Source organism: Meles meles, chromosome 10 (genome assembly GCF_922984935.1).
Source record: "Meles meles chromosome 10, mMelMel3.1 paternal haplotype, whole genome shotgun sequence".
In the NCBI taxonomy this organism is placed as follows: Eukaryota; Metazoa; Chordata; class Mammalia; order Carnivora; family Mustelidae; genus Meles; species Meles meles.
In genome coordinates, this window is record NC_060075.1 from 14,029,846 (window position 1) to 14,055,490 (window position 25,645).

General features: G+C 46.0%; 1 protein-coding gene across 3 annotated transcripts in view; it reads left to right on the forward strand.

Moving 5' to 3' along the window:
- Window positions 1–944: 944 nt before the first annotated feature.
- Window positions 945–25,645, forward strand: part of SLC37A3 (solute carrier family 37 member 3) — a 49,853-nt gene continuing 25,152 nt past the window's right edge. The window contains exons 1-5 of one of the 3 annotated variants that reach the window (XM_046020872.1): window positions 945–1,111; window positions 11,163–11,324; window positions 12,517–12,625; window positions 21,374–21,466; window positions 24,582–24,665. In XM_046020872.1, coding sequence (XP_045876828.1) covers window positions 11,236–11,324; window positions 12,517–12,625; window positions 21,374–21,466; window positions 24,582–24,665 — 375 coding nt within the window. In that variant the 5' untranslated portion in view covers window positions 945–1,111; window positions 11,163–11,235. The remainder of the gene's footprint in view (window positions 1,112–11,162; window positions 11,325–12,516; window positions 12,626–21,373; window positions 21,467–24,581; window positions 24,666–25,645) is intronic. The other 2 variants (XM_046020870.1, XM_046020869.1) reach the window with 2 other exon arrangements.

The following is a 25,645-nucleotide window of genomic DNA, read 5'->3' on the forward strand; positions in this document are numbered from 1 at the left end:
CCCAGGAGGGCAGTAGACTCCACTTGCAAGTCCTGTGTTCTAAGGCCTTTAAATTTTTTGAGAGGCTATCAGGATCTTGGCATTCATCTATTTGTCTGGGTTGGTGGGGTGGAGTGCAGAATGGTGAATGATAGTGGCAGATTACAGGGGCCATTGCATTTAATTAATTTAAACAAAGATCTAAAGCTTATGCCTTTATGACTGGCTGGTCAGTAGCAAACAGCAGAATGTTCCTTTTTAATTTTATTTTTCTAAGATTTTATTTATTTATTTGACAGTGAGAGAGGTCACAAGTAGGCAGGGAGGCTGGCGGGGGCGGGGAGTGGGGTGGGGAAGCAAGCTCCCTGCAGAGCAGAGAGCCTGATGCCAACCTGATTCCAGGACCCTGAGACAAGGACCCAAGCCGAAGGCAGAGGCTTAACCCACTGAGCCACCCAGGTGCGCCCCCCCCCCTTTTTAAAGATTTTATTTATTTGTTTGACAGAGAGAGATATCACAAGTAAGCCGGCAGAGGAAGAGAGGGAAGCAGGCTCCCTGCTGAGCAGAGAGCCCAATGCCAGATTCCCTCCCAGGACATTGATTGAGATCATGACCTGAGACGAAGGCAAAGAGGCTCAACCCACTGAGCCACGCAGGCGCCCCAGCAGCATGTTACTTATTATAAAAAGAAAGAGCAGAGTAAAGCTTTCCTGAAAAAAGATGACCTAGATAGCAGTTCTCTCCAGATTATATCTTATCTCTCTCTCACTGCCATTTTCCAGTTTAGGCTCTTGGCCACGGTCCCCTTCCCCAGCCCAGGTGGCAGGTTCACCGAGGCCTTAGCGCTCCCTCTCCCTCCGCCTCCCCCGGCTACCCCGGCGGCCTGCAGGTGAGGCCCCGGTCGGACTACAGCTCCCAGCATGCCTCGGGGACGGGCGGGTCACGTGAGCGTCCGGAAACCCTGGCCGCCAAGCGGCGGGTGAGGTGGCGCGGCGGGCGAGGGGCTACGGGCAGCGGAGCGGAGCGAGCGGGCCCGTGGGCCGCAGCACGACGACTGCAGCGACTCTCGGGTGCGCTAGCCCGGGCGCGCGGGGTCCGACCGAGGAGGGGCCGGAGCCCGGCTTGGGGTGAGGTGTGGGGGCGCCGCCCGCGAGGGCCGTCCGGGGGGCTTCCTTGGACGGTAGGGCGACGACGCGGAGATGCGGCGGGGAGCGGCCGGTGGGTGTGGCGCCGTGGGCTGGGCGGGCAGGCCGCCGCTCCCCGCCGCCCGGGGTGGGCTCCTCTGTGCGGGGTGTGCGGGGCCGGGCGGGGCGGGCGATGACCGCAGCCGGAGGGGAGCGGGAGGAGAGCGGGAGGGACGCGGAGGGCCCTCGGGAAGAGTCGGGAACGGGCCGCGCCACGAGGGCTCTCGTGCAGGAGCAGGGCTGTCGTTCAGACCCGGGGAAGGGGCGCTTTGCAGGTAGGGTGGGAAGAGAGGCTTTTGGGAAAGACGCGCGGAGGCCAGAGGGCTTAGAAGGATCTTAATGGAATAACCGAGTTTCGTGTTCTGGCAACTGCTGTGGCCTCAGTCAAGGAATTTGGTCCCATTACTTTATTCGTCATTCTCCCAGTATTCTTATTTGCAGAATGTGGTCTGTTTATCCTCACTTTTGGCAGGGGATAATGGGTACGCGTCCACAGGGTTTTTGGTGTTTCCTGAAATATGAGATGGGAGGTGATCTCATAGTAACATTACTGAATGTTTATAGGGAGAAGAGTATGTTCCTGGGGTGACGGAAATCTGAATCTTAATTGCTCCCTTTCTTCAGTGTCTTGGTGCTGGCTATTTCTTTGCCATTTGGTGGATGTTTGCTGTGTGCCAGGCTCTGTACTAGGAACTATCTAAACTTCTCTCATGTAATTCTTAAATGAGGGAGTTGAGGCCCATTGGAGGGTCTGTGGTTCCAACTTGAATTTTAATGCCTTTTTGTGGGCTACACGTGGCTTCACCTAGCATCATTCTTCCATTAATCTTTTTTTTTTTTTTAAAGTATGTTCAGTTAGCCAGTATATTTCTTTTTTTAAGATTTTTGATTTATTTGAGAGCGAGTGTGAGAGCATCAGCAGGAGGAGGGGCAGAGGGATGGGGAGAAGCAGCCTCAACGCTGAGCAGGGGCCAGATGGAGGCCTCCATCCCAGGACCCTGGGATCATGACCTGAGCCGAAGGTAGATATTTAACTGACTGAGCCACCCAGGGGCCCTCTCTCTTGTTAATTTTTGGTTTCCATCAGAAAATGACCTGAAACAGTACTTTTATAAAATTAAAATGGGGGCTGCTCAGTCAGTTAAGCGTCTGCCTTCAGCTCAGGTCATGATCCGGAGTCCCAGGATCAAGCCCACTGGCGGGCTCCCTGCTCAGCGGGGAGTCTGCTTCTCCTTCTGTCACTCAACCTGCCGGTGTGCGCTCTGTCTCTCTCAAATAAATAAATAAATAAAATCTTAAAAAAAATCAAGCGCAATGTCTTGTTTCTCTCTAGCTTTCAGGGTCAAGTGTATCATCAAAGGTTGTGTTTTGTTCCTCTTATCACAGACAAAATGAAATGTCACAGCACTGACCCTTAACTGGAGTATAAGTCTTTGGCTAGGAGAGGGCAGGATTTTTTTTTTTTAAAGATTTTATTTTTTTATTCGAGAGAGAGAGAGAGCGCACAGTTGGGGCAGGGGGAGAGGGAGAGGGAGAAGCAAAGTCCATATGAGCAGGGAGCCTGAGGTGGGACTCAATCCCAGGACCCTGGGATTATGACCTGAGCTAAAGGCAGATGCTTAGCCGACTGAGCCACCCAGGCACCCAGATTTTTTTTTTTTTTTTTAAGATTTTTTATTTATTTGACAGGCGGAGATCACAAGTAGGCAGAGAAGCAGGCAGAGAGAGAGAGGAGGAAGCAGGCTCCCCGCTGAGCAGAGAGCCCGATGCGGGGCTTGATCCCAGGACCCGGGGATCATGACCTGAGCCGAAGGCAGAGGCTTTAGCCCACTGAGCCACCCAGGCGCCCCCCCCAGATTTTTTTTTTTTTTAATTTTATTTATTTATTTGACAGACAGAGATCACAAGCAGGCAGAGGGGGAAGCAGAGAGAGAGAGGGAAGCAGGCTCCCTGCTGAGCAGAGCACCCCATGTGGGACTCAATCCCAGGACCCTGAGATCATGACCTGAGCCGAAGGCAGAGGCTTAACCCTCTGAGCCACCCAGGCACCCCCCCCCCTTTTTTTAAAGTACGACCTATCACTCTGTGTGGGTCTCAGACCCAGACCCCAAGATCAAGGGTTGCATGTTAAACCTATTGAACCAGCCAGGTGCTCCAAGAGGGAAAGATTTGTATCTTAGAAACTTCTCGTCTTTGGAATATGTTTAAAATGTAGGAAGAATGTAGTTTTAGGAACCTTAGAATAAGACAAGAAAATTTTACAGGTAAGGGTTAAGTACTTTACATGTCTGGTAATGCAACAATTTAAGAAGAGAGAAAAATTACAGAAGACTTCAGTTTTGAGTAAAAGGGTTCAGGTAGTATAAGTAAATGGCATCAAATGAGATAATGTGGAATGAAAAGGATATTTGCATAAGTGTTAAGCACTGAGGTGCTGAACTACAGCATACACAGTACGGTCAAAATAGCGAAACTCAACTATAAGTTTAATACTCTTCCAGTTGCCTTTCTCTGTTTCCGTACACATAATCTTTTTCCTTTGCAAATAGAAAAACTGAAGTCTGAGAATACTCCTTGAGTAATAGTGGTTACACTATTACTGATAAAGTGTGGGGTTTGGTTTTTTGTCTCCATTCTGAATTTATACCTCTAAGCTTAAGGTGAGCTATTTCTGATGGCTCTGTTTTACCCAACTTGGGATATTTTAACCTTTTTTTTCTATACAGTATAACATAGAGACTAGGGTCAGGTCTGGGTTTGAATGCTAGCTTCGTCTATGAAGAGATATTACTGTATAAAATCTGTTTTCTCATCTCCAAGATGTGAGAACTATATGTACTAGTTCAGGGCAAGTACCTAGCACAGTGCCTGGCACTTTGAGACTGTTCATTGTTGGTTATGGTCAAAGGATTCATTCATTCACAAAATCTTTATTGATGCTTCTAAAAGCATCAGTTGATACTGGGTGCTGGAGATACAGCTGTGGACTCAAGACAGATGAGCTCACTGCTTTTGGGGAGTTTACAGGCGAACAGCATACATGTAAACAGTTAAATGGGAATAATTCGATTGGGAGCAATGCTGTGAAGGGAAAAAACAGAGACAGAGATGAGAGAGGTCACTGAGAAACTGCTCCAAGCGTTGTAGAGAGAGAACCATCAGGGCACACAATGGCGGAGATGACTTGGGGATGAGCCAAGAAAAGGAAAGAACAAGCCATTTGCAAGGAACCAGGGGAAAAGCATTTCAGGCAGTGGAATAGCGAATGCAAAGGCCCAAAGCAGGAAACGGCTCAGGGACAGGAAAAGAATTAGGTGTGGGGAGGTTGCCATGAGTGAGGAAGAGTGGTACTGGCAAGGGTGGGGAGGAAGGTGGGCAGAGAGGAGGAGGGAAATGGGTTAGATCCTCACTGTGTCGGAGTAGGGCTGGCTCCATCCTAGCAAAGGATTGGGAACCACCTGGATAACTGGTAGGAGATTGGAATGTGCTAACTCTGTAGGTGTGGATAAGGAGACATGGCTAACCTCTGGTAAGTGAAGAAAAGAAGGTGCAGAATAGTGCACGTGATATGCTCTTTTGTGGATGTGTGGCTCTGAGGGGCTCTGCCTGGAGTGTGTGCACGGGGTGGATTCTGTGAGGATGTAGGAGCACAGAGTGATGACACCAGAGAGGGAGACATCACTGTGTATACCTTTTGATTTTTCTGCCTTATGTACATATAACCTATTGAAAATCAATAAAACAAACAAAATCTCCCACAAAGCATTGCCTCAGGCAGTTTCCTCCTTCATCTCCAGCCTCCTTTCAGCTGTCAACTCCACTGCTCTCCCCACACCTTAACCTTCTTATTTTACTGTGGAGGACTGGGGGTAGTCAGACTTTGAAGGCCATGGCAAAGAGTTTTGTATTTTTATCTGAGTCTTGGGAAGCCATCCGTGTGTTTTGAGCAGAGGAATGAGAGCTGATTTATGTTTTAAGATCTATTTCTGGAGGCGCCTGGGTGGCTCAGTCGGTTAAGTGTCCGCCTTGGGCTCAGGTCATGATCCCAGGGTCCTGGGATAGAGCCTCACATTAGGCTCCCTGCTCAGTGGGGAGTCTGCTTCTCCCTCTCCCTCTGCTCCTGTCCCCCCTCCCCCGCCCCGCTCCTGCTCTCTCTCTCAAATAAATAAAATCTTAAAAAAATAAAAAGATCTATTTCTGGTTGATGTGTGGAGAATGAGTTGGGGGCGGGGTAGATGTAGAAATCGTGAAGGCCTGTGGGAGGCTGTTGGCTGTAGGCTTGGTGGGCCATACGGGGGGTTAATCTTGGTGGTGGCAGTGGGGATAGAGAGAGGAGGACAGATCTGGGATGTAGTTTAAGAGGTAATTAGAAATGGGGTGGATGGGGGCGCCTGGGTGGCTCAGTGGGTTAAAGCCTCTGCCTTCGGCTCAGGTCATGATCTCAGGGTCCCGGGATCGAGCCCCACATCGGGCTCTCAACTCAGTGGGGAGCCTGCTTCTCCCTCTCTCTGCCTGCCTTTCTGCCTACTTGTGATCTCTCTCCCTCTGTCAAATAAATAAATAAAATCTTAAAAAAAAAAAAAAAGAAATGGGGTGGATGTGGAAGCTGAGAGAGAGAAGGAAAAGTGAAGGAAAAGTCCTGGTTACCTTGGGCAACTTGGAGGAATGGTGGTATCATTTAAGTTGGGAAATACTGGGGGAGGGATGTAGGTCTGGAGGGAGGAGATGAAGAATCTTGCTTCAGATCCATGGAGGCGTATCAGGTGGACGGTTGGCTGTACTGTGGGGTCCACGTGAGAGCCCTAGTTCTGGGGGGGTCATTGGCAGAAAGCCATCGTACGAGGTGAAGGAGAGAGAAGGATGCTGGAACTTTTAAAGAGTGAAGTGTGAAATTGTCGTCTTAGAGGTTGAGTAAGCAAAATAATTAGGGAAGTGTAGACATGCTGGGCAGTGTTGCATGTTCTTTGAGGTTTGTGGTTTTGAATCTAAAAAGTGAAATCGGCCTGCTTGTGTGATTTTTCTCTGGCAAAACTCAGCTACTTGGGTGCAGGGAAGGAGGACAGAGGCAAGCAAGTAGGTGCGTGCGCGCTCTTGCACACACACACACACACACACACAGCCCGCAAGGGAGTTGATTAGATTCCAAGTTAGTGACGACTGAGATGAGGACAAGAGGAGGATAATGGATAATGGGAAAATGGCGGGGTGACCGAATTGGGAGCCTTGCTGAGGTAAAATGACTTGAGTGGGAAGTGGGAGAGGGAAAGACTGAAGGGTGTTTGCAGTCTAGTTTGGGGAGGTGATGTAGGTACTGGCTGGGTTTCGACCATGGAGGGGTTTTCAGCGTGGGGCAGAGGCAAAGATTGGTGTTGGAGAGGACGGGGGAGGCAGAGTTGAGCCACCCGGCTCTTGGGCTGGGACCGACGACGCGGTGGCAGAAGGAAAGGGAGGCAAGGTTCTGTGCTGTGAGAGTTGAGTGCTGGAAGGTCAGGAGGTGACAAGGCAGCAGCCAGTAGGGGGCCCCGAATCTCTCTTCCCTGCCAGCCTGAGTTCAGAGAAACTGGGGTCTTGTGAGGAGGAAGAGTGACCGTGAGAAGAAAGATGGCTTCTCCTTGAGAGACCTTGGAGGAGGCAGGGTCATCTGGGGGTGCTCAGGAGTCTGAGGCAAAGATCGCTCAGAGGAGGGTGACCATGTGGAGAAGTTCCTTTGCCTCATATCTAGATTTCTAGAGAGCAAGATAAGAAGTTGGGGTAGGGTGAAGATTGGGTCAGGTCACATGGGCATGGGGGAACGAGATGCTTTGCACAGCCATCTCCTTTCCTGTCAGCCTTCCCCCTATCTTTCTAGCTGTGTCTCCCACAGTGTTCCTAACACATGGCAACCTGAAGTCTTACTGATGTGGGGTGGGAATGGTCTCTGAATATCTATAGAAAGTGGCAGTTCTGGAATGCTTTATATCCCAAGGTGTTGTTTGGTAAGGGGAGATTGCCTTCTGTTGGACATGTTACATGTGAAGCCATCTTTTATGTAACATTGATTACGCAATGTGGAGTGTTCATCCTGGAAAATATCTTGTATGAGTGATCTTCTAGGACTCAAAAAAGCTTCAATATGAATCAGATGAGTTAATGATTATCAGCTTGTTTTGAAAAGTGGAACATGGCTCAATGGTTCCAGATCCTTCTTGATTGTAAGGATCTTATTTTTAATAAATTTTGTTTTGTTTTTTAAAAGAATTTATTTATTTGACAGAGAGATCAGAAGTAGGCAGAGAGGCAGGCAGAGAGAGAGGAAGGGAAGCAGGCTCCCCGCCGAGCAGAGAGCCCGACACGGGGCTCGATCCCAGGACCCCGAGACCATGACCCGAGCCGAAGGCAGAGGCTTCAACCCACTGAGCCACCCAGGCGCCCAATAAGTTTTGTTTTTAAAAGCTAGTTCTTATTTCCATATGATAGTTGTATATTCAGTATCCATTAACTGAGAAAATACGAAATGGTCAGCTACTATGAATTTAGAAAAACTTAAATGGATTTTGGGTTTTTTAATTATACCAGCATTTACTTACACTTGAAAAATGTTAGACATTTGTTCTGTCTGTATTTAGAGCAGGAATGAAAATGGTCTTCAGAAAGTAGGATGTGCTTGGTGGTTCAGACTTGGCAGAAACTCTGGCTACTTCCCCAGGGTTGCAGAGCTCACAGATGAGTAGAAATTACTTCTGTGATGCAGGGAATATAACTGCAAGGTATTATTATTGTTATTAATTACTGTAATTACTTAGGACCAGATGCTATAATAGTATTAATTTTAAGTGGCATTCTGCCAATAGCAGGTGAATATTTCAAACTATTTTCCCGGTGTACTTATTAAGTCCTTTCTCTCCTGTCACTTTAGCTAAGGAAAAAGTGGTTTATTTAGAAATGAAATCCAGATGGTCTCAAACAGCTTGGTAGTCGTGTAAAGTTATGAATGTAACTACACAACCTTGAAATACACAACCATTATTGCCAGAGCGGTGCAATCCCAATCCAGTAGAGTGTACATTTTTGGAATTATTATTTTACCTGATAAATTACGGAACTTCATAAATCATATCCTTTCCTGAAGTACTCAGTACACTGTTTTGAGGTGTGAATGTGTTCAATTCATAGAGCTACAATTTTCCATAAAGCTTTGAGTTGTTCCATTGGGGTTTCATGTTTAATTTAGGGGCTGGAGGTAAATTTAGCAGCGACACTAATAGCTCTCAGGTTTGTAACTTTCTGGAATTACAGGCAGAGGGTTTATTTGTTACGTCTTGTAAGTGGAATTTTAATATCCTACTTGGCTCATTATATTGTGAACATTTTCAGGCAGAAAGAGTAAGTGAAATTAGCTACATTCTACCCATGTGGGACTGATTAATCCTGGGCAGGTCAGTGGCTAAAATAATTATCTTACATATATAATTACCTTATATACATTGTTTATTTTAATCTCTTAACTCTCAGAAGAGATATGCCATTTTATAGATGACCGTCTGTGATTCATAAAGATTGGCTTGTCCAAGGGCTTATGGCCAGTAAGTGAAACAGCTGTAATGCTGATAACATTTTAACCACCTCAACTTTGTACCTTTTATCCAAAAGTTTCAGGAATGGCCTTTTGGCTGGGTCTGTGGGCATGTAAGGTTTGCCTATATCTACCAAGCTGTGGCTAGTTGAAAACATGAGTATACTGGCGGTTACAAGGAGCACGGCCTGGAAAGCAAAGCCCTGTGATTTGCCAGTTTTAGTACTGGAATTATTTTTCTTTTCTTTTCTTTTTTTTTTTCAAGATTTTATTTCTTTATTTGACAGAGAGAGGTCACAAGTAGGCAGAGATGGGGGGGGGGGGAAGCAGTCTCCCCGCCGAGCAAAGAGCCCGATGCGGGGCTCCATCCCAGAACCCTGAGATCATGACCTGAGCTGAAGCCAGAGGCTTAACCCACTGAGCCACCCAGATGCCCCTCAGTACTGGGAGTTCTTGAGTTTGTCTCCAGCCTTGACTATTATAGTACACATAGCATACAGGTCATTTTATTAATTAATTTTTTTCCTAATATGTAGGTAAATTATAGGACTTATCCAATGATGTTGATTTCCCTTCTGATCGTAAAAGTAATATCTGCCTTCATTGTAGACTTTTTAGGGAAGGGTATAGAAAATTAAAATTACCCACAATGCTGCTACCCAGAGAGAACTAGTATATTCCCTATTTATTTGTAAATATTATGTAAACATAGAGTTGAGTTGATTATATTTATAAGTTGTATCTTACTTTTTTTGGTAAGTAATCCACACCCAATGTGGGTCTTGAACTCATGACCCTGAGATCAAGAGTCCCATGCTCTACTGACTGAGCCAGCCAGGTGCCCCATTTTTTATGTGACATTTTCTCATGTCATTAATAAGCCTTAATTCGTCATGTCAAATGATTATAAACTATTCAGCCATGTGGCTATACCATTATTTACGCATTCCCCTTTTAACTGCATCTTTAGGTTGTGCAGACTAATAACTGGAGGCATGAAGTTTAGATGCTTAGTTTGTCAGGGCAGTGCTGCCTTCAGAGAGGACCAAGGAGCACTGACAGGAAGTCGTGGAGACAGACGGCTGGGAGTGGCCCTGCCTCTTTCCCCATTTCCTTATGACTGACACAAAGTTTATTTCTTTAATATAAGAAAGCTCCTTTGACAAGCTGTGAAAACTACCTTTGTTTATAGACCTGAATGCACCTTGTATTTCTTTAGGAGTAGATCCCTGGAAATTGGATTTTTGTGTCAAAGGCTCTTGATGAACATGCTTGATTATCTTCCTGTAATACGTTTCACCTCCCTTAGCCGCATACGAGAGTTCAGGAGTCATTAGACCTTGAACTACATTGGGCACAATCTTTTTTAACTTTGCAAACATTTTCTTGCCTTAACCAAGCAAGTATGCCTTTCTTGTGTTACTGGTAAGATTGGAGCTTTCAGCCATTTCATTTCTTCTGAATAGCCTATTCATTTCCTTTCCTCATTTTTCTGTCAGAATTAGTGATTCTCTCTCTCTCTCTCTCTTTTTTAAAGAATTTATTTATTTATTTGACACAGAGAGAGAGAAAGCAGGGGGAGTGGCAGGCTGAGGGAGAAGGGAACCCAAGGCGGAACTCCATCCCAGGACTCTGGGATCGTGACCTGAGGTGAAGGGAGATCCTTAACTGACTGAGACACCCAGGTGCCCTTCTTTTCTTATTCTTTTAAGATTTTATTTTTTTGGTGAACCTTGGTGGCTCACTTGGTTAAGTGTCTGCCTTCAGCTCAGGTTGTGATCCCAGGGTCCTGGGGTCAAGCCCTACGTTAGTCTCCCTGCCTAGTGGGGAGTCTGCTTATCTTTCTCCCTCTGTCCCCCACCTGGCTCATGCTCCCTTTTTTTGCTCATTCTATTTCAGATAAGTAAATAAAATCTTAAAAAAATATTTATTTAACAGTGAGAGAGGGAACACAAGCAGGGCGAGTGGGACAGGGAGAAGCAGACTCCCCGCTGAGCAGAGAGCCCGATGTAGGGCTTAATCCCAGGACCCTGAGATCATGACCTGAGTCAAAGGCAGATGCTTAACGACTGAGCCACTCAGGTGCCCTAAAAGATTTTATTTTTAAATAGTCTCTACACCCAACTTGGGGCTTGAGCTCACAACCCCAAGATCAAGAGTCATATATTCTTCTGACTGAGCCAGCCAGGCGCCCCTGAACTAGTGACTTTCTTATCAGTTTGGATGAGAGTTCTTTGATTAGGATCTAATCTTTTGTCAAGGATTTTTCTTTTCAAGGGCTTGTTATAAACATAATTATCAATCTAGTTTTCTGGAGTCAGCTAGCCCATGTGATTTTTTTCAAGGCCTGATAATATACTGACTGGCTGGCTATAAGTCTAAATAATTCAGTTTTTGGAGAGACTGTCTATTTTAAGTAATGATGATAATGCATTTTGTCTTTTCAGAAAGAAGAAATGATGTAAATAATTCACCATCCGAACTTCAAGGTCAGAGGTGGGAAGGACGGTCAGGAAGACTATGGCCTGGCCAAATATTTTTCGAAGAGGGACTGCGTTCTCCCGGTTCAGCCATCATCATGTTGTTGTGTTCCTGCTCACCTTCTTCAGGTCGGTTCGTTGCTCAGACTGTGCACTGCTGTTTTTTGGGCTTATTTGTTTGCGGGAGGTAGTTGTTGGCATGGCAAGTGCAGTGATTGGTGTGGGCTCGTGAAATAGCCTAGTTATTCCTTCTGTTGTGCTTTCTGGTACCTCTAAGTCGTTTCCAAGGACCATTTTGCCCATGTTTTCTCCATGCCTGGAGGCATTTTTCGTTGTCACCCTGGGGGCAGGGGTACCACTTGCAGTGGGCAGAGACCAGGGATGCTGCTGTGGGTCCTGCAGTGCACAGGCTAGCTTTGCACGATAGAGAATTTGGGGGGCCCAAAATATTACCAGTGCCATGGTTGAGAATCCCTGTTTTAATATACAGTTTTTTGTTTGTTGAAACCAGGAGCTTCAGAACAAAGGGTGCATGTATTCAGGGAGTGCCCTGTGCGTCTTTGAGCGGTAAAGATGGACCGAGACAATTGGGAGGAGCTCTGGGAACTCCTGTGAGTTTCCGAGCGTTAGCACGATTAAAGGATCATCTGTGTTTATGATTCCGTGGCCCTCAGTGGCTCTCTTTGGTGGTTCATAGATGCCATGAACCAGGTTGTGTGGTTTTAGGAGCCGTGTTACTTATAACCCTGTGACTCAGTTATTTTGATGATTTCTTCTGGGTCAGTTTTATTATTAATCTTTACTGAAGTCACCACAAATGATGTGATTTACTGGTTTTAAGGCAGAAACTCAGAGATGGTTCTCTGTGTAAGAGTTGATAAGTAATCTTGGATGCTTGCTTGAGGGATAGCCATTTGTGAGGCGTGAGAGGAGGCATCAGTAGGAGGAAAAGACGGGACTCAGGAGAAGGCTACTTACTGGCCAGTGCATCAGGGGGCCAGCGATTGTTAAAGACTTAAAATTCTTTACAGAACTGCTGCCGTGGTTTAGAGTGGTTTGGGGCCAGTCACACATCTGTCTTCTAGGTAGAGGGCTAAGTTAGGAGTGAACACGGTTCATATTGAAGACGACTAGTTAATTTTTTCTTTTGCTTGGGAGAGACTGTTCAGTTGATAGTTCTCATAAAGCAGTACTTTCCCCCCCTTTTTTTTTAAGAGAAGAATTCTAAAATTGAGTAAAACAAATGGGATCATATCCAGGATTTTATTGAATGCTGTTTTCTTCACCATTCATTCAGCCGTGTGTCTTTTCTCTTTTGCAGTTATTCGTTGCTCCACGCATCAAGAAAAACTTTTAGCAACGTCAAAGTCAGTATCTCTAAGCAGTGGACCCCAACTGCTTTTAACAAGTCAATTAGACTGCCCGTGGAGGTAAGCAGAGCGAATGCAGGGGTGGGTTCAGGAAGGGAGCTGTGCCCACCCCCTAAGTTCTTCTCAAGTTCTACTTTGTTTCATTCATCTGCTTAGTTCTCTGAAATGGCTGTTTCCTATGGCATAAAACCCAAATTGTCCTGCCCAGTTTCTTAGCTTGCTGTGACTCAGGCCTGTTCTCCCCTTCTGTGCAGTTTCCTTCTCACTGTCTTGAAGTGACACATTTCTAGTGAGGTAGCTTTTTTTTAAAAAATTTTATTATTTTTTAAATTTTTATTTTTATTTTATTTTATTTTATTATTATTTTTAAAGATTTTATTTATTTATTTTGACAGAGAGAGATCACAAGTAGGCAGAGAGGCAGGCAGAGAGAGAGAGGGAAGTAGGCTCCCTGCTGAGCAGAGAGCCAGATATGGCTTGATCCCAGGACCCTGGGATCATGACCTGAGCCGAAGGCAGAGGCTTTAACCTGCTGAGCCACCCAGGCACCCCAAATTTTTATGTATTTTTTAAAATATTTATTTGACAGAGATCACAAGTAGGCAGAGAGGCAGGCAGAGAGAGAGTGGAGGAAACAGGCTCCCTGCGGAGCAGAGAGCCCGATGTGGGGCTCGATTCCAGGACCCTGGGATCATGACCCGAGCCGAAGGCAGAGGCTTTAACCCACTGAGCCACCCAGGCGCCCCTGAGGTAGTTTTTTAAATCGAGTTTCACTCGTGCCTGTACTCACTTCTGCCTCTGAGAATTTGCTCATATTCTTTTGTATGCTCTTGCACTTTCCTCCCACCCATTTAAGTTTTGCTTTTCCCTTTGTGGCAAGATGAAATTCCACTCTTTAAAATTTTTTTAAAGATTTTGTTTGTTTGACAGAGAGACACAGCGAGAGAGGGAACACAAGCAGGGGGAGTGGGAGAGGAAGAAGCAGGCTTCCAGTAGAGCAGGGAGCCTGATGTGGGGCTCCATCCGAGGACCCTGGGATCATGACCCGAGCTGAAGGCAGATGCCTAACGGCTGAGCCACCCAGGTGCTCCCACTTTTTTTTTTTTTTTTTAAACAGAGATCACAAGTAGGAAGAGCAGCAGGCAGAGAGAGAGGGGGAAGCAGACCCCCTGCTGAGCAGAGAGCGGATGCGGGACTCGATCCCAGGACCCTGAGATCATGACCTGAGCTGAAGGCAGAGGCTTAACCCACTGAGCCACCCAGGTGCCCCTCCCCCCTTTTTTAAAGTAATCCCTACAGCCAACGTGGGTCTTGAACTCACAATCCTGAGACCAAGAGGCGCATGCTCTACTGACCCAGCCAGCCAGGGTTTCCCTAAAATGTTACTTTTCCTACCTTCAACTGATTTTTTTCCCCTTCTGAAAGGTGTGCACCATGTGTAACATAGTTTAATGTTTCAGTATTTATATACTTTTTAATTGTTTCATTTGTTTGTATCTTATTTAAGAGTGTAGAAGTCAGGGAATATGTATCCACTTCCTTGAATTCATTATGGATCAGGTGAATCCTTTGATGGTTTGGAATGGAGATGCTATTGTTCATATCTTTATATACAAAAGTCCACTCCACTCATGCTTTACCACATTGCTTGAGTTCTGCTTATGTGGGATTATACATACATATTAATATTCTTGGCATGTCTTTTTTTTTTTTTTAAGATTTTATTTATTCGTTTGAGAGAGAGAGAGAGGATCATCTGGGGGTGGGATGGGGCAGATCGAGGTGGGGAGCCCAACATGGGGCTGGATCCCAGGACCCCTGAGATCATGACCTGAGACAAAGTCGGATGCTTAACCGACTGAGCCACCCAAGTGCCCCAACATGTCTTATTTCTTCTCTTTTTTTTGTTTTTAAAGATCTAATTTATTTATTTGACAGAGATAGAGCAGGAGAGTACAAGCAGTGGGAATGGCAGAGGGAGAGGGAGAAGCAGACCCCCACCAAGCAGGGAGCCTGAGGCAGGGCTCAATCCTAGGACCCTGGCCAGAGTCAGAGCCAAAGGCAAGTGACCTAACCAACCGAGCCACCCAGTTGTCCCAACATGTCTTATTTCTTAGAATATTTTCCCCCTACTTAGATAATTAAAAGTTGAATGATATCTGAACGTTATAGGACTATCCCCTCAAAATGTGATTAGGTTATTCAGTCAGTTGCTTCTTGAGTCTATCTTGTATAAACATTGTTCTAGGCAGTGAGCAAAAAAAGCCTAGAGAGAGGATAAGAAGAAAACAAAAAGAGCCTGTCCTCACAGAGCTCATGTGTTGAAGATGCTCTTGTACAGTTTTTCTTCCCCACCCCCCCTTTATTTAAAGTTTATTTTTGGGCACCTGGGTGGCTCAGTGGGTTAAGTGTCTGCCCTTGGCCCATGTGATGATCCTGGGGTGCTGGGTTTGAGCCCTGCAGTGGGCTCTCTTCTCAGCAGGGAGTCTGCTTCTCCCTCTTGCACGCTCTCTCCCCCTTGCAAAAATAAGTAAATAAGTAATCTTAAAAAAACAAAGTTGTTTTTTTTTTCCGTAATCTCTACACCCAACGTGGGGCTTGAACTTACAACCCTGACATTGAGAGTTGCATGCTATTCTGACTGAGCCAGCCAGGCAGCCCTCTTGAATGATTTTTCTTGAATTTAAGTTATCAGGAACTTTTAAAAAGAAAGATGTTAGGAGGGGCGCCTGGGTGGCTCAGTGGGTGAAGCCGCTGCCTTCCGCTCAGATCATGATCCCAGGGTCCTGGGGTAAGCCCCGCATCGGGCTCTCTGCTCAGCGGGGAACCTGCTTCCCCCTCTCTCTGCCTGCTTCTCTGCCTACTTGTGATCTCTCTCTCTGTCAAATAAATAAATAAAAATCTTTTAAAAAAAGAAAAAGAAAGATGTTAGGAATAGAGGGCCAGATTTCACACTGACTGTTGACTAGTGCTGTGTGCACAGTGCGTGTGTCGAAATGATCAAGAGACTTGTTACAGACCTTTAAGACAGAGTGGCCTTAGAGGGGTCATGTGCTCTAACCTCTCAGCCACAATGGAATCTTTCTTTGTCATTATTGAAAGATGCTCACTGGCCTTCTGCTTTAATACTTCAAGGAAGTTCTTAAATGGAGGGAAAAGTATTCTGCTGTTTAATTTCGATCTTTGGTTTTCTCAGCTGGGCACAGTAGTCGATTCCTCTGCACGATGGCCCGCTGAGTATTCAAAGAAAACCTGTCTCCCTAGGTTTCTCTTGTTGAAGCCGGAGGAGAGATACAGTCTGACTAGTATAAAGAATGACCGGATTTGGTTGAGGCACTGGGTTTCTGGTTATGCTGCCCAAGGCTGCCTTTACTTTTTAGGTAACTGAGTTGGGGGTTCCCAGGACCACCCCCAGGTTTGATTCACCAAGAGGACTTGCGGGACTCAGCTTACAGTCCCACTCATAGCTACGGTTTATTCCGGTAAAAGGGTAGAGAGCAAAGTCCGCAAAGGGGAAGAAGAGTGCCTGGGCTGAGGTCTGGAGGAAGTCAAGTGCAAGTTTCCAAGAGTGCTCTTTCGGTGGAGTCACACAGGATGGGCGTAGTTCTTCCCGCAACGCGTTGTGACAACGTCGGTGGAATCTCGTCTGCCAGGGAAGGTTATTAGAGACTCAGCGCCCAGGGTTTTTATTGGGACCGCTCAGGTAGGCACCTTGTGCCCGGCACATACAAAATTGCAGGCTCTCAGAAGGAAAGCAGGTTCGGCATAAACCACATTGTTTGCAGAAACAGTTTAGGTACAGTGAGCCACTCTTAGCAGGGAAAGATGGGAACCCTCCCAAAATCCCAGTTCCCAGATGCCAGCCAGGGCCCCGCCTCACAAGGAGGCCCTTTGGAGGAGAGCAGTCTCAGGCCGGCCGTGTTAACTCTTTCCTGCCGATAACCTATGTCACATTATTCGCTCTTTTTTTTTTTTTTTAAGATTTTATTTATTCATTTGACAGAGGGAGAGATCACAAGTATAGAGGTAGGCAGAGAGTGAGAGAGAGAAGCAGGCTCTCTGCGGAGCAGAGAGCCCGATGCGGGGCTCGATCCCAGGACCCTGAGATCATGACCTGAGCCGAAGGCAGCGGCTTAATCCACTGAGCCACCCAGACGCCCCACATTATTCGCTCTTAATGAGACTCGAGTTAACTTTTCTGCTTCGATGTTTACTTGTTACTCTAATTGCTGCTAAAACAGGTTGCACCATTCTGGTTTATTCAGAACTATGAATTAAGTAGTTTGGATGGATTGGTTATATAGAAGTCAAGTTCAGACTGTATTTCCATCTCTTTCATCATGGACAGCAGTGCTGATCTTCTGTTCCTTTAGACCTTAAGGTCTGGGTTTTTTCCTTCCTGAAGCCCACTGCTGGGAGTGGGGCTGCTGTCTGTGCCTTTTACTCCTCCTGTGCTTCTGGGTCTGTAACTGTCAACCTTGGCCTCACTTTGAAACTGCTTTCTTGTCCAAAGTGGGAAGCATTCTTAGAACCGGCAGTTTATGTGGAATTCTTCTTTTTTTTTTTTTTTTAAGATTTTATTTATTTATTTGACAGAGATCACAAGTAGGCAGAGAGGCAGGCAGAGAGAGTGAGAGGGAAGCAGGCTCCCTGCCGAGCAGAGAGCCCGATGCGGTACTCGATCCCAGGACCCTGAGATCATGACCTGAGCCGAAGGCAGCGGCCTAAACCACTGAGCCACCCAGGCGCCCCTATGTGGAATTACTCTAAAAAATATTTAAGTGTCCTGAACAGCATCGTCAGAAATTACTTATGATAACCTTCATTTTTATGCATAGCTGTCTTAGATGCTTTACAGAAAGAATTGAGCACCTACAGTCTCTTTACCTTGAGAATTTATAATGGATCCTGCTGATTCGGACGAACATTGCAAACAGCCAGTGAACATAACCTAAAATCTGTGTTTAAAGATAATAAGGAGGTAATGGTGAAATTTGACAAGTCAGACAACTTGACTGAAAATTGTGAACAGAATTTTGTTCACTAAATCAAAAAGCCTTGCCTCTCCAGACAGTACAGTCCTTCCATGAGAGTAGTGTGGGGACCTCTCTCCGGAAGCAGGATTCAGGGTGTCCTCAGCTTTCTGTCTCAAGCTCATCCACAGCCCCTCTTCCCCTGAAGAACCTCTCGTCAACCGATACCACTCACGTAGGCAGAGAACAGACCCCTGAACGCAGGTCAGCCTTAGCTCGTCCTCTGCTCACCGCTGCTGGAAGCTCTACGTCCCCACCTGATGCCTCGCCCTCACTCGGTGATGAACATTCTCTCTTAGGAAACCCACACCATCAGTGTTGGTTTAAGCAGGCAATTTTGTGTTTCCAGGAAGTGTCTCAGCACGCAGCTGTTCTCGTAGGTTCGTGCAAACCCTCCCCACCAGACACAGGAAAACCCCACGTTTATTCAGGCCGGTGGTTCACATGATAATTGTACATATACGCAGGCCAGTTTAAACCACCGAAGTGTGTGGGGTTTCAACATGGTAAAGTCATTTTGTCAGCGACTTTCACGAAACATTGGATGATTCACTGTGTTTAACATGGACCGTTTCTCACTTAGTATACTCATCTTGATCTGACTTCTATGATTGAAGTAAATTTTCTTTTCTAGATTTTTCTATTATCCTATTTTCTGTATCTTTGTGTTAGTCCTAGGTTGTTTTTTTTAGTTTTTGGTTTTGTTTTGTTTGTTTGTTTGTTTGTTTTTTTAAAGATTTTATTTATTAATTTTGACAGAGAGAGATCACAAGTAGGCAGAGAGGCAGGCAGAGAGAGTGAGAGGGAAGCAGGCTCCCTTCAGTGCAGAGAGCCCGACGTGGGACTCAATCCCAGGACCCTGAGATCATGACCTGAGCCGAAGGCAGCGGCTTAAACCACTGAGCCACCCAGGCGCCCTGTTTTGTTTGTTTTTTAAAGATTTTGTTTATTCACTTGACAGAGAGCATGTCCACACAAGCTGGGAGTGGCGGCAGAGGGAGAGGGGGAAGCAGACTCCTCAGTGAGCAGGGAGCCAGATGCGGGGCTTGATCCCAGGACCCTGGGATCATGACCAGAGCCAAAGGCAGACACTTAACTGACTCAGCCAGCCAGGCACCCCTGGCTTTGGTTTTCTACTTGCTAAGTAAGCCATCAAAAGTATATTTCAGCTGAATTCTGGCAGTGAAGCAGAAGAAAGCTGTTTAAAATCTGTGAGTTCTTGGGAAAGCCACACGTGCAGGGAATTTTGGTGACATCTTGAGAGAAGAAAGAAAACTCCAGAAACTTCGAGCAGCTGCTTGAGTCTGCTGTCTCTAGCTCACACTGGTGTGTGCCCAACAGGGCTTGGCCCTGGGTCCTGATGAGTATCAGGGTCAAAGATTGTGGTCTGAGGGAAAATGTGGCAAAATAACTCTAATTGGAAAACTTTAGGGCCCTCCTTGATGCACTGAAATACTGATGGATCTTAGCTTTGTAGGCTCTTCTCCATGACGACAGCAGTAGGTGGTGTTAAAGGGGCAAGCCCGGTGCCATAAGCCACACAGAAACGAGTCCCAGTCCTTTAGAATCTCACTTTATATAGTCTTTTATCATTTTACTTTCTTTTAAAGATTTTTTCTTATTGCTGATTGTGATTTTTCTTCTTAATACTCTAAAGTCAGAATTTCCTTTCTGTAACAACCCATCTCAGAAATCATTTGTTCCAGTAGTTCTCTGAATTTTTGCTGTGAAGATCCCAAAGAGCTTTCGGTTATGTGGGTTCATATTTTTAGATACTTACTGTTTTAGAAATTAAAACTGAGAAATTGGAAAAAAAAAATACATCAGTGTTCTACAATAAAAAGGGGAGGGATGCCTGGGTGGCTCTGTGGGTGAAGCGTTCACCTCTTGATTTAAGCTCAGGTCGTGACCTCAGGGGCATGGGGTCGAGCCCTGCATGGGGTTCCACACTCAGCACAGAATCTACTTGAGATTCTCTCCATCTTCCTCTTCCTCTCCCCCACCTCTAAAATAAATAAATAAAATCTTAAAAAATACCTTGGTTTTTTAGTTATTTATAAGTGAGTGAAATAAACCCATTATGTGTTAACATAAATAACATTTTATGAGAAATGATTTTTTTGAAACAAAAGCACTTCGTGAGGAGAGTGGCATTGATTTACATTTTTGCAAATCTCATGTCTGGCTTAATAGAAGGTAGATTTTCATGTCTGCCTCTGAATTCAGTGTCTTGCAACATGATCCTTTGAGCTATAGGAAGAGAATTTGGCCTTTGACAGATACATAGTGGGAAGGGGAGAAGTATTTTAATAGCTTTTTCAGTTAATTGTGGACATTCCTCTTTGATACTACACCAGAATTTGGCAAGTGGCAATTTCTTAAAGGTTAGTTGCCATGTGGAATCTGAAACTGTATCAATTAACTTTTTATACCCTTACATTAAGATCTATTTGTCTGTCTTTACTTCCATTGGATTCTGAAGTGATAAGCTTATTTCGTTCTTTTCTGAGGAAGTATCTGCCAGATACTCAAATCTGAATAACTAGAGCTTGTCTGTCAGTCCTTCTTTCAAGTAGGAAACAGCCTCCTCGCTCTCCCCTGCACAGCTGCCCAGGTGTTTTCCCTCAGGACTCCCCTGGGAATTTGGTGTGCTGAGTGCTGGTGCCCACTCTCCACTCCAGCACACCGAGTTCATTATTAAAAAGAAGTACACTCAGGGGCCACATTTAATAAACTTAATACTTCTTACTGCTCAAGAAATTTTTTTTTTAAAGATTTTTATATATTAGCGTGTGTGTGAGGCAGGGTGGACTAGAGGGAGGGGGACAAGCAGAGTCTGTGCTGAGCGTGGAGCCCACGGGGCTCAATCTCATGACCCGAGCTGACATCAAGAGTCCAACACTCAACGGGTCCAGCCACCCAGGCGCCCCCCTACTCAACAAATATTTATTGAGCATCTAGCATGTAGCAAGGATGTTCTCAAGTGATTTGGCTTTTTTTTTCTTAAAGATTTTATTTATTTATTTGACCAACAGAGGCTGAGTGAGAGAGGGAACACAAGCAGGGGAAGTGGGAGAGGCAGAAGCAGGCTTCCCGCTGAGCAGGGAACCCATGGGGGGACTCGATTGCATGGCTGAAGGCAAACGCCTAATGACTGAGCCACCCAGGCATCGCTGGCTCTTTTTTTTTTTTTTTAACTGTGACCATGGTGGGGTGCCTGCGTGGCTCAGTGGGTTAAGCCTCTTCCTTCGGCTCAGGTCATGATCTCAGGGTCCTGGGATCGAGTCCCACATTGGGCTCTCTGCTCGGCAAGGAGCCTGCTTCCTCCTCTCTCTCTCTGCCTGCCTCTCTGCCTACTTGTGATCTCTCTCAAATAAACAAATAAAATCTTTACAAAAAAATAGACTGTGACCGTGGCAGTAAATATAGCGATAACTATTATTATTTTTATAGCAGTGAATGGTACGATGGAGTGTAACTGCCTTGACTCCTGCTGAGCCACAGGAGTTTCACCCTTCCTCCCCTGCATTTGCACCATCAATGGAGAAGTTACAGGGCAAAAGCAGATAACATTTTAGTATTGTGCAAATAGCTTTGACCTTGCAGACCTTTTAGCACGTGTGTTTCCTTACCTGCGGAGTGAGGGTTTCCTCTCTCCAGCCTCTGCAGGATTCTGTGAGGGTGGGCAGAGGCTGTAGATGCGGGCGCTCTGAGGAGGACGAAGGACGGCCTGGTACCAGCGGGGCCTGACGGGGTTCTTGTTGTGTTGCTGTAGATCTGGAGCCGCAACCATTTGTTTCCCAGCGCAGAGGAAGCCACTCTTTTCCTCGGGACCCTGGACACTATTTTCCTCTTCTCTTATGCTGTGGTAAGTTTCAAATTTGGGGGTTTTAGGGGGAGGAAAGATGTAAATGGAAATGACTCCAACCTTACGAAGTTTGTAAGGGATTCTCAAATTTGCCGAAGTTTATGTTCTGTGTCCCTCCCCTCCATCCATCCATTTATTCATCCAGCCGTCCGTTTGATAGATACTTACTGAGCACCTAGCACGTGCCAGATCTGTGGGAGTTCATCAGTGAGCAACACGGGAAAAATCCCTAGTTTATAAAACTTGCATTCTTGAAATGGGATCTAAGGAAGACAAACAGTAATACAGTGCTGCACATAAGCAAATAGAGAGTATGGTGGAAGGGGGTAGGTGCCGTGGAGAAAAAAGCAGGAAAGGGGGAATAAATAGCCCTGGGTGGGAGTTGTAATTTAAGTAGGATGGCCGGGGAAGACCTCAGGTAGGAGGGACTGTTTGAGCAAAGACCTGAAGTGGGTAAGTGAGGTCAGGGTGACTAGAGCAGAGTGACCGGAAGTGAGGCCAGAGAAGGTATGGGGCTCAGACCTTTAAGAATTTGGTCCCTTTGTTTGGGGCTTTGGCTTTAACCTTGAGTGAGATGGGAGCCCTGGAAGATTTTGCACAGGGAGTACCAAGATCTGCCCTGTGTTTGGACAGGCGCACTTGCTGCCCCAGGAGACCAGACCGAAGGACAGAGTCAGACACAGGGAGGCGGGTTAGGCTTTTCTGGTTTTGAGGCGAAGGGTGATGGTGGTTTAGATCCGAGGTGGGAAGAGGAGGTTTTAACTGTGTTTTGAAGGTAGAACCAATAATTCTTTTTCCTCTTGAACGTGGAACGTAAGAGAAAGAGGTGTTGAGAACAACTCTAGGAAGGAAGTGTCACAACAGAGTGGAAGACGACGGGGAGGGGAGGCTGTGGGGGAAGTGTCTTTTGGACATGTTCCTGGGGAGTTACCTCTTATTGGATGAAGAGTAGACCCTTGGTTAGGGGAGTCTGGAGTTCAAGTAGAGGTTCAGGCTGGTGGTACGAGTTCTAGAATCCTTGGCATATAGATGATTTTCAGAGTTACAAGGCTGGATGAAATCATTGAGGGACTGGGTGAGGATAGAGAAGAGGAGTGACAGCTGAGCCGTAGCGCTTCCCTTAGAGGCAGGGGATGTGAGGAATGGGCGAGCAAGGCCAAGGTCGAGCAGTAAAGGAGGAGAACTGTGGGATGGTGGTGTCGAAGAGCCAGACCAGCAGGGCAGGGGCTAGTTCTCTGTCTGAGGTAGTCTTGGAGGGGACAGCCGGGATCTCCGTGAGGTTGTAGGGAGCAAGTGTGGCTGCTGGATTAAGGCCGTGGGAAGTGGTGGTAGCCACTGGACGCACACGCCGTCAGTGGGCCTCCAGTTCCTCCCAGTGTCTCCAGTGTCTGACTGCCTCTCTTGAAAATGTGTACGGTTATATAGAAGCCTTTGTCTTTTACGGGTTCTTTTCTCTGAGAGAGTGAGAGTGCGCATGCGCACACTTAAGCAGCGGGGAGGGGCAGAGGGAGAGAGAGACTCACAGGCAGTCCCTGCCTAGCTACACGGGCTCAGTCCCACAACCCCGAAACCATGATCTGAGCCAAAATCAAAAGTCAGACACTTAACGGACTGAGCCACCCAGGCGCCCCATAAAAAAGCCATTTGATTACGAATGTCCAGGTGATGTGAAATACCCGGAGAATGTTCCAGAGTACTCTCTGCATGTTTGTTTGGGCAGTTACTGGATTATCTTCTTCAAAGAGGAAACTTGTAGAAACAACTGGAGCAGACCCTGGCTCCGGTAGGCATGCTCTTCGCCCTGGGCGTTTTCTGTATGAGATGCCAGTGTACGGTCATCCGGCTTTGGCTGGAGCACTCCCAGGGGTGCTTCTCTTTGAGCCTTTTATGGAGTATTTTAAGAAGCGGGGTAGTCTAGTGCAAAGACCAGCTCTCCCACCATCAACTAGCTGTGTGAAACTTGGCTTTGAAATGGAATTTGACCTTTTTTTGATCTTTAGTTTCCTCTTCTGTAGAGTTGTGATAATACCTATCCCTGGGATTAAATAGGTTTAGGAGATAAAAGGTGCCACGAAACGTCAGTGATCATACTACTTCTTTATATCGAGCTGCATGGCCTTCTGTAGCTTCCAGGCGTCATGCAGCCATTTGGAACAACATGGAATGGATTGATTGCCTGATCTGAAACACTGGGAGAGTTTCTTCACCCCCGTTGCTATATATAGCATAAGGCTTGGGAGTGGCAGCTGTAGAACACACCATGGAAAGCTTACAGGTGCCTCTTCTGAGGTAGTGACGGTTCATCATAGCGACACCGTAGCGACACATCATCTAAATTTTCTCTAATGCAGATGTCAGTTGATCAGAAACACTTGTATCTGGATTTAGGTTTTCAGTCAGGGTGTTTATTCATTTTATATATTTATGGAGGAAACCTAGTGTATTGCTCTGGGCTCTTTAGTCTGCCTTGCTACCGTGACCCAGGTTTTCATTTCCTGGCACTCAGTGGGAGGAGAGCAGAAGGCAGAACATTTGTACTTCTCTTCAACTGATTACTGTCTTTGCGTCCCTACTCTCCCTGCCTGGTGAAGTCATGAAACCCAGGGGTCCAATTAAGCAGACAGTGCCCGTGCCCCAGAAGCTTCTTTCGTGCAGGACACGTTGTAATACATCTTGATTCAGGATGCAGATGGCTAAGAGCAGCCCCTCTGGGAATGCAGATAACTGATCTGTGGATCTGTTCTAGAAAATGAAATATATTTGTGTGCTTGTTTTATTATATTCTGGTTTTGTTTTTTTTTTTCCCCTCATTTTGTTTTTATTTTTGTTTTTCCAGTCTCCTCTTAGGCAGTGAAGGGAATCTACTTTTGGTAGAATCCAAGTTTACACGGATTACAGAATTCTGGTGCATGAGTTTGTTTACAGTATAGCGTACAGAAGCGTACTGTCATTTCATGAACCATGTGTGAAACTGATGGAGACAGCTAGTCTGACGCAAGGATGAAGTGTAGTTTTGAATCGTATTGGTGTTTGAATTCCCTCTTCCTTTGCAACCCATATTCCTTTTTTCGGGTTGTGTTATTCAGAGCTGTAAAACAAAATGCTTTATTTTTAGGGCCTTTTCATCAGTGGAATTGTTGGAGATCGGCTTAATTTACGATGGGTTCTATCTTTTGGCATGTGCTTTTCTGCGCTAGTGGTAAGTTGAAAATGTATTATCATCATCAGTATCATCATCTTGGTTGGGTATTTTAGAATCCAAGCACCGATCCCCATTGCTGTATGTAGAATAGAAAAGTAAAATTAATCTTCTGTTTCTTAATACTGTGTGTGCCTTTTCAGTTGGGCAAGTCTTTTTTTTTTTTTTTAAAGATTTTTATTTATTTATTTGACAAACAGATCACAAGTAGGCAGAGAGACAGGCAGAGAGAGAGAGAGGAGGAAGCAGGCTCCCTGCTGAGCAGAGAGCCTGACGTGCGGCTTGATCCCAGTGGGATCATGACCTGAGCCAAAGGCAGAGGCTTTAACCCACTGAGCCACCCAGGTACCCCTGGGCAAGTCTTTTTATTTTTATTTTTTAATTTTTTAAAATTGTTTTAAAGATTTTATTTATTCATTTGACAGACAGAGATCACAAGTAGGCAGAGAGGCAGGCAGAGAGAGAGGAAGGGAAGCAGGCTCCCTGCTGAGCAGAGAGCCCGACTCGGGGCTGGATCCCAGGATCCTGGGATCATGACCCGAGGCAAAGGCAGAGGCTTTAACCCACTGAGACACCCAGGCGCCCCTGGGCGAGTCTTTTTAAAGTGAGTTTTGGATCCTGCTCTTTCTGTGACTCAGCACCAGAACCACCCATCAATAATACAGGAGCTGCTGAAGTGGGCACAAGAGACAAGCATAAATAGTATGGATTCATACTCTCGAGAACCAGGTCGTGGCCCGCCTTGACAGTCATGTCTGTCACTGTACTTCACCACCTGGCTGTGGCCAGTCTGTTTCCCATGGTCCTGCCATATCCTGTGCCTTCCTGCCTCGCTGTGTTTGCTCTTGCCCATCTTCCTGCCTTGCGTGGCTCTGTTTTCAGCTCTCCATAGTCTCACTCAGTGTCGCCAGCAAGTTACGGGTCAAATGGCACTTCCTTCATGGTGTCTTCTTTACTGACCTCCTTCGTTCTTGAAGGGA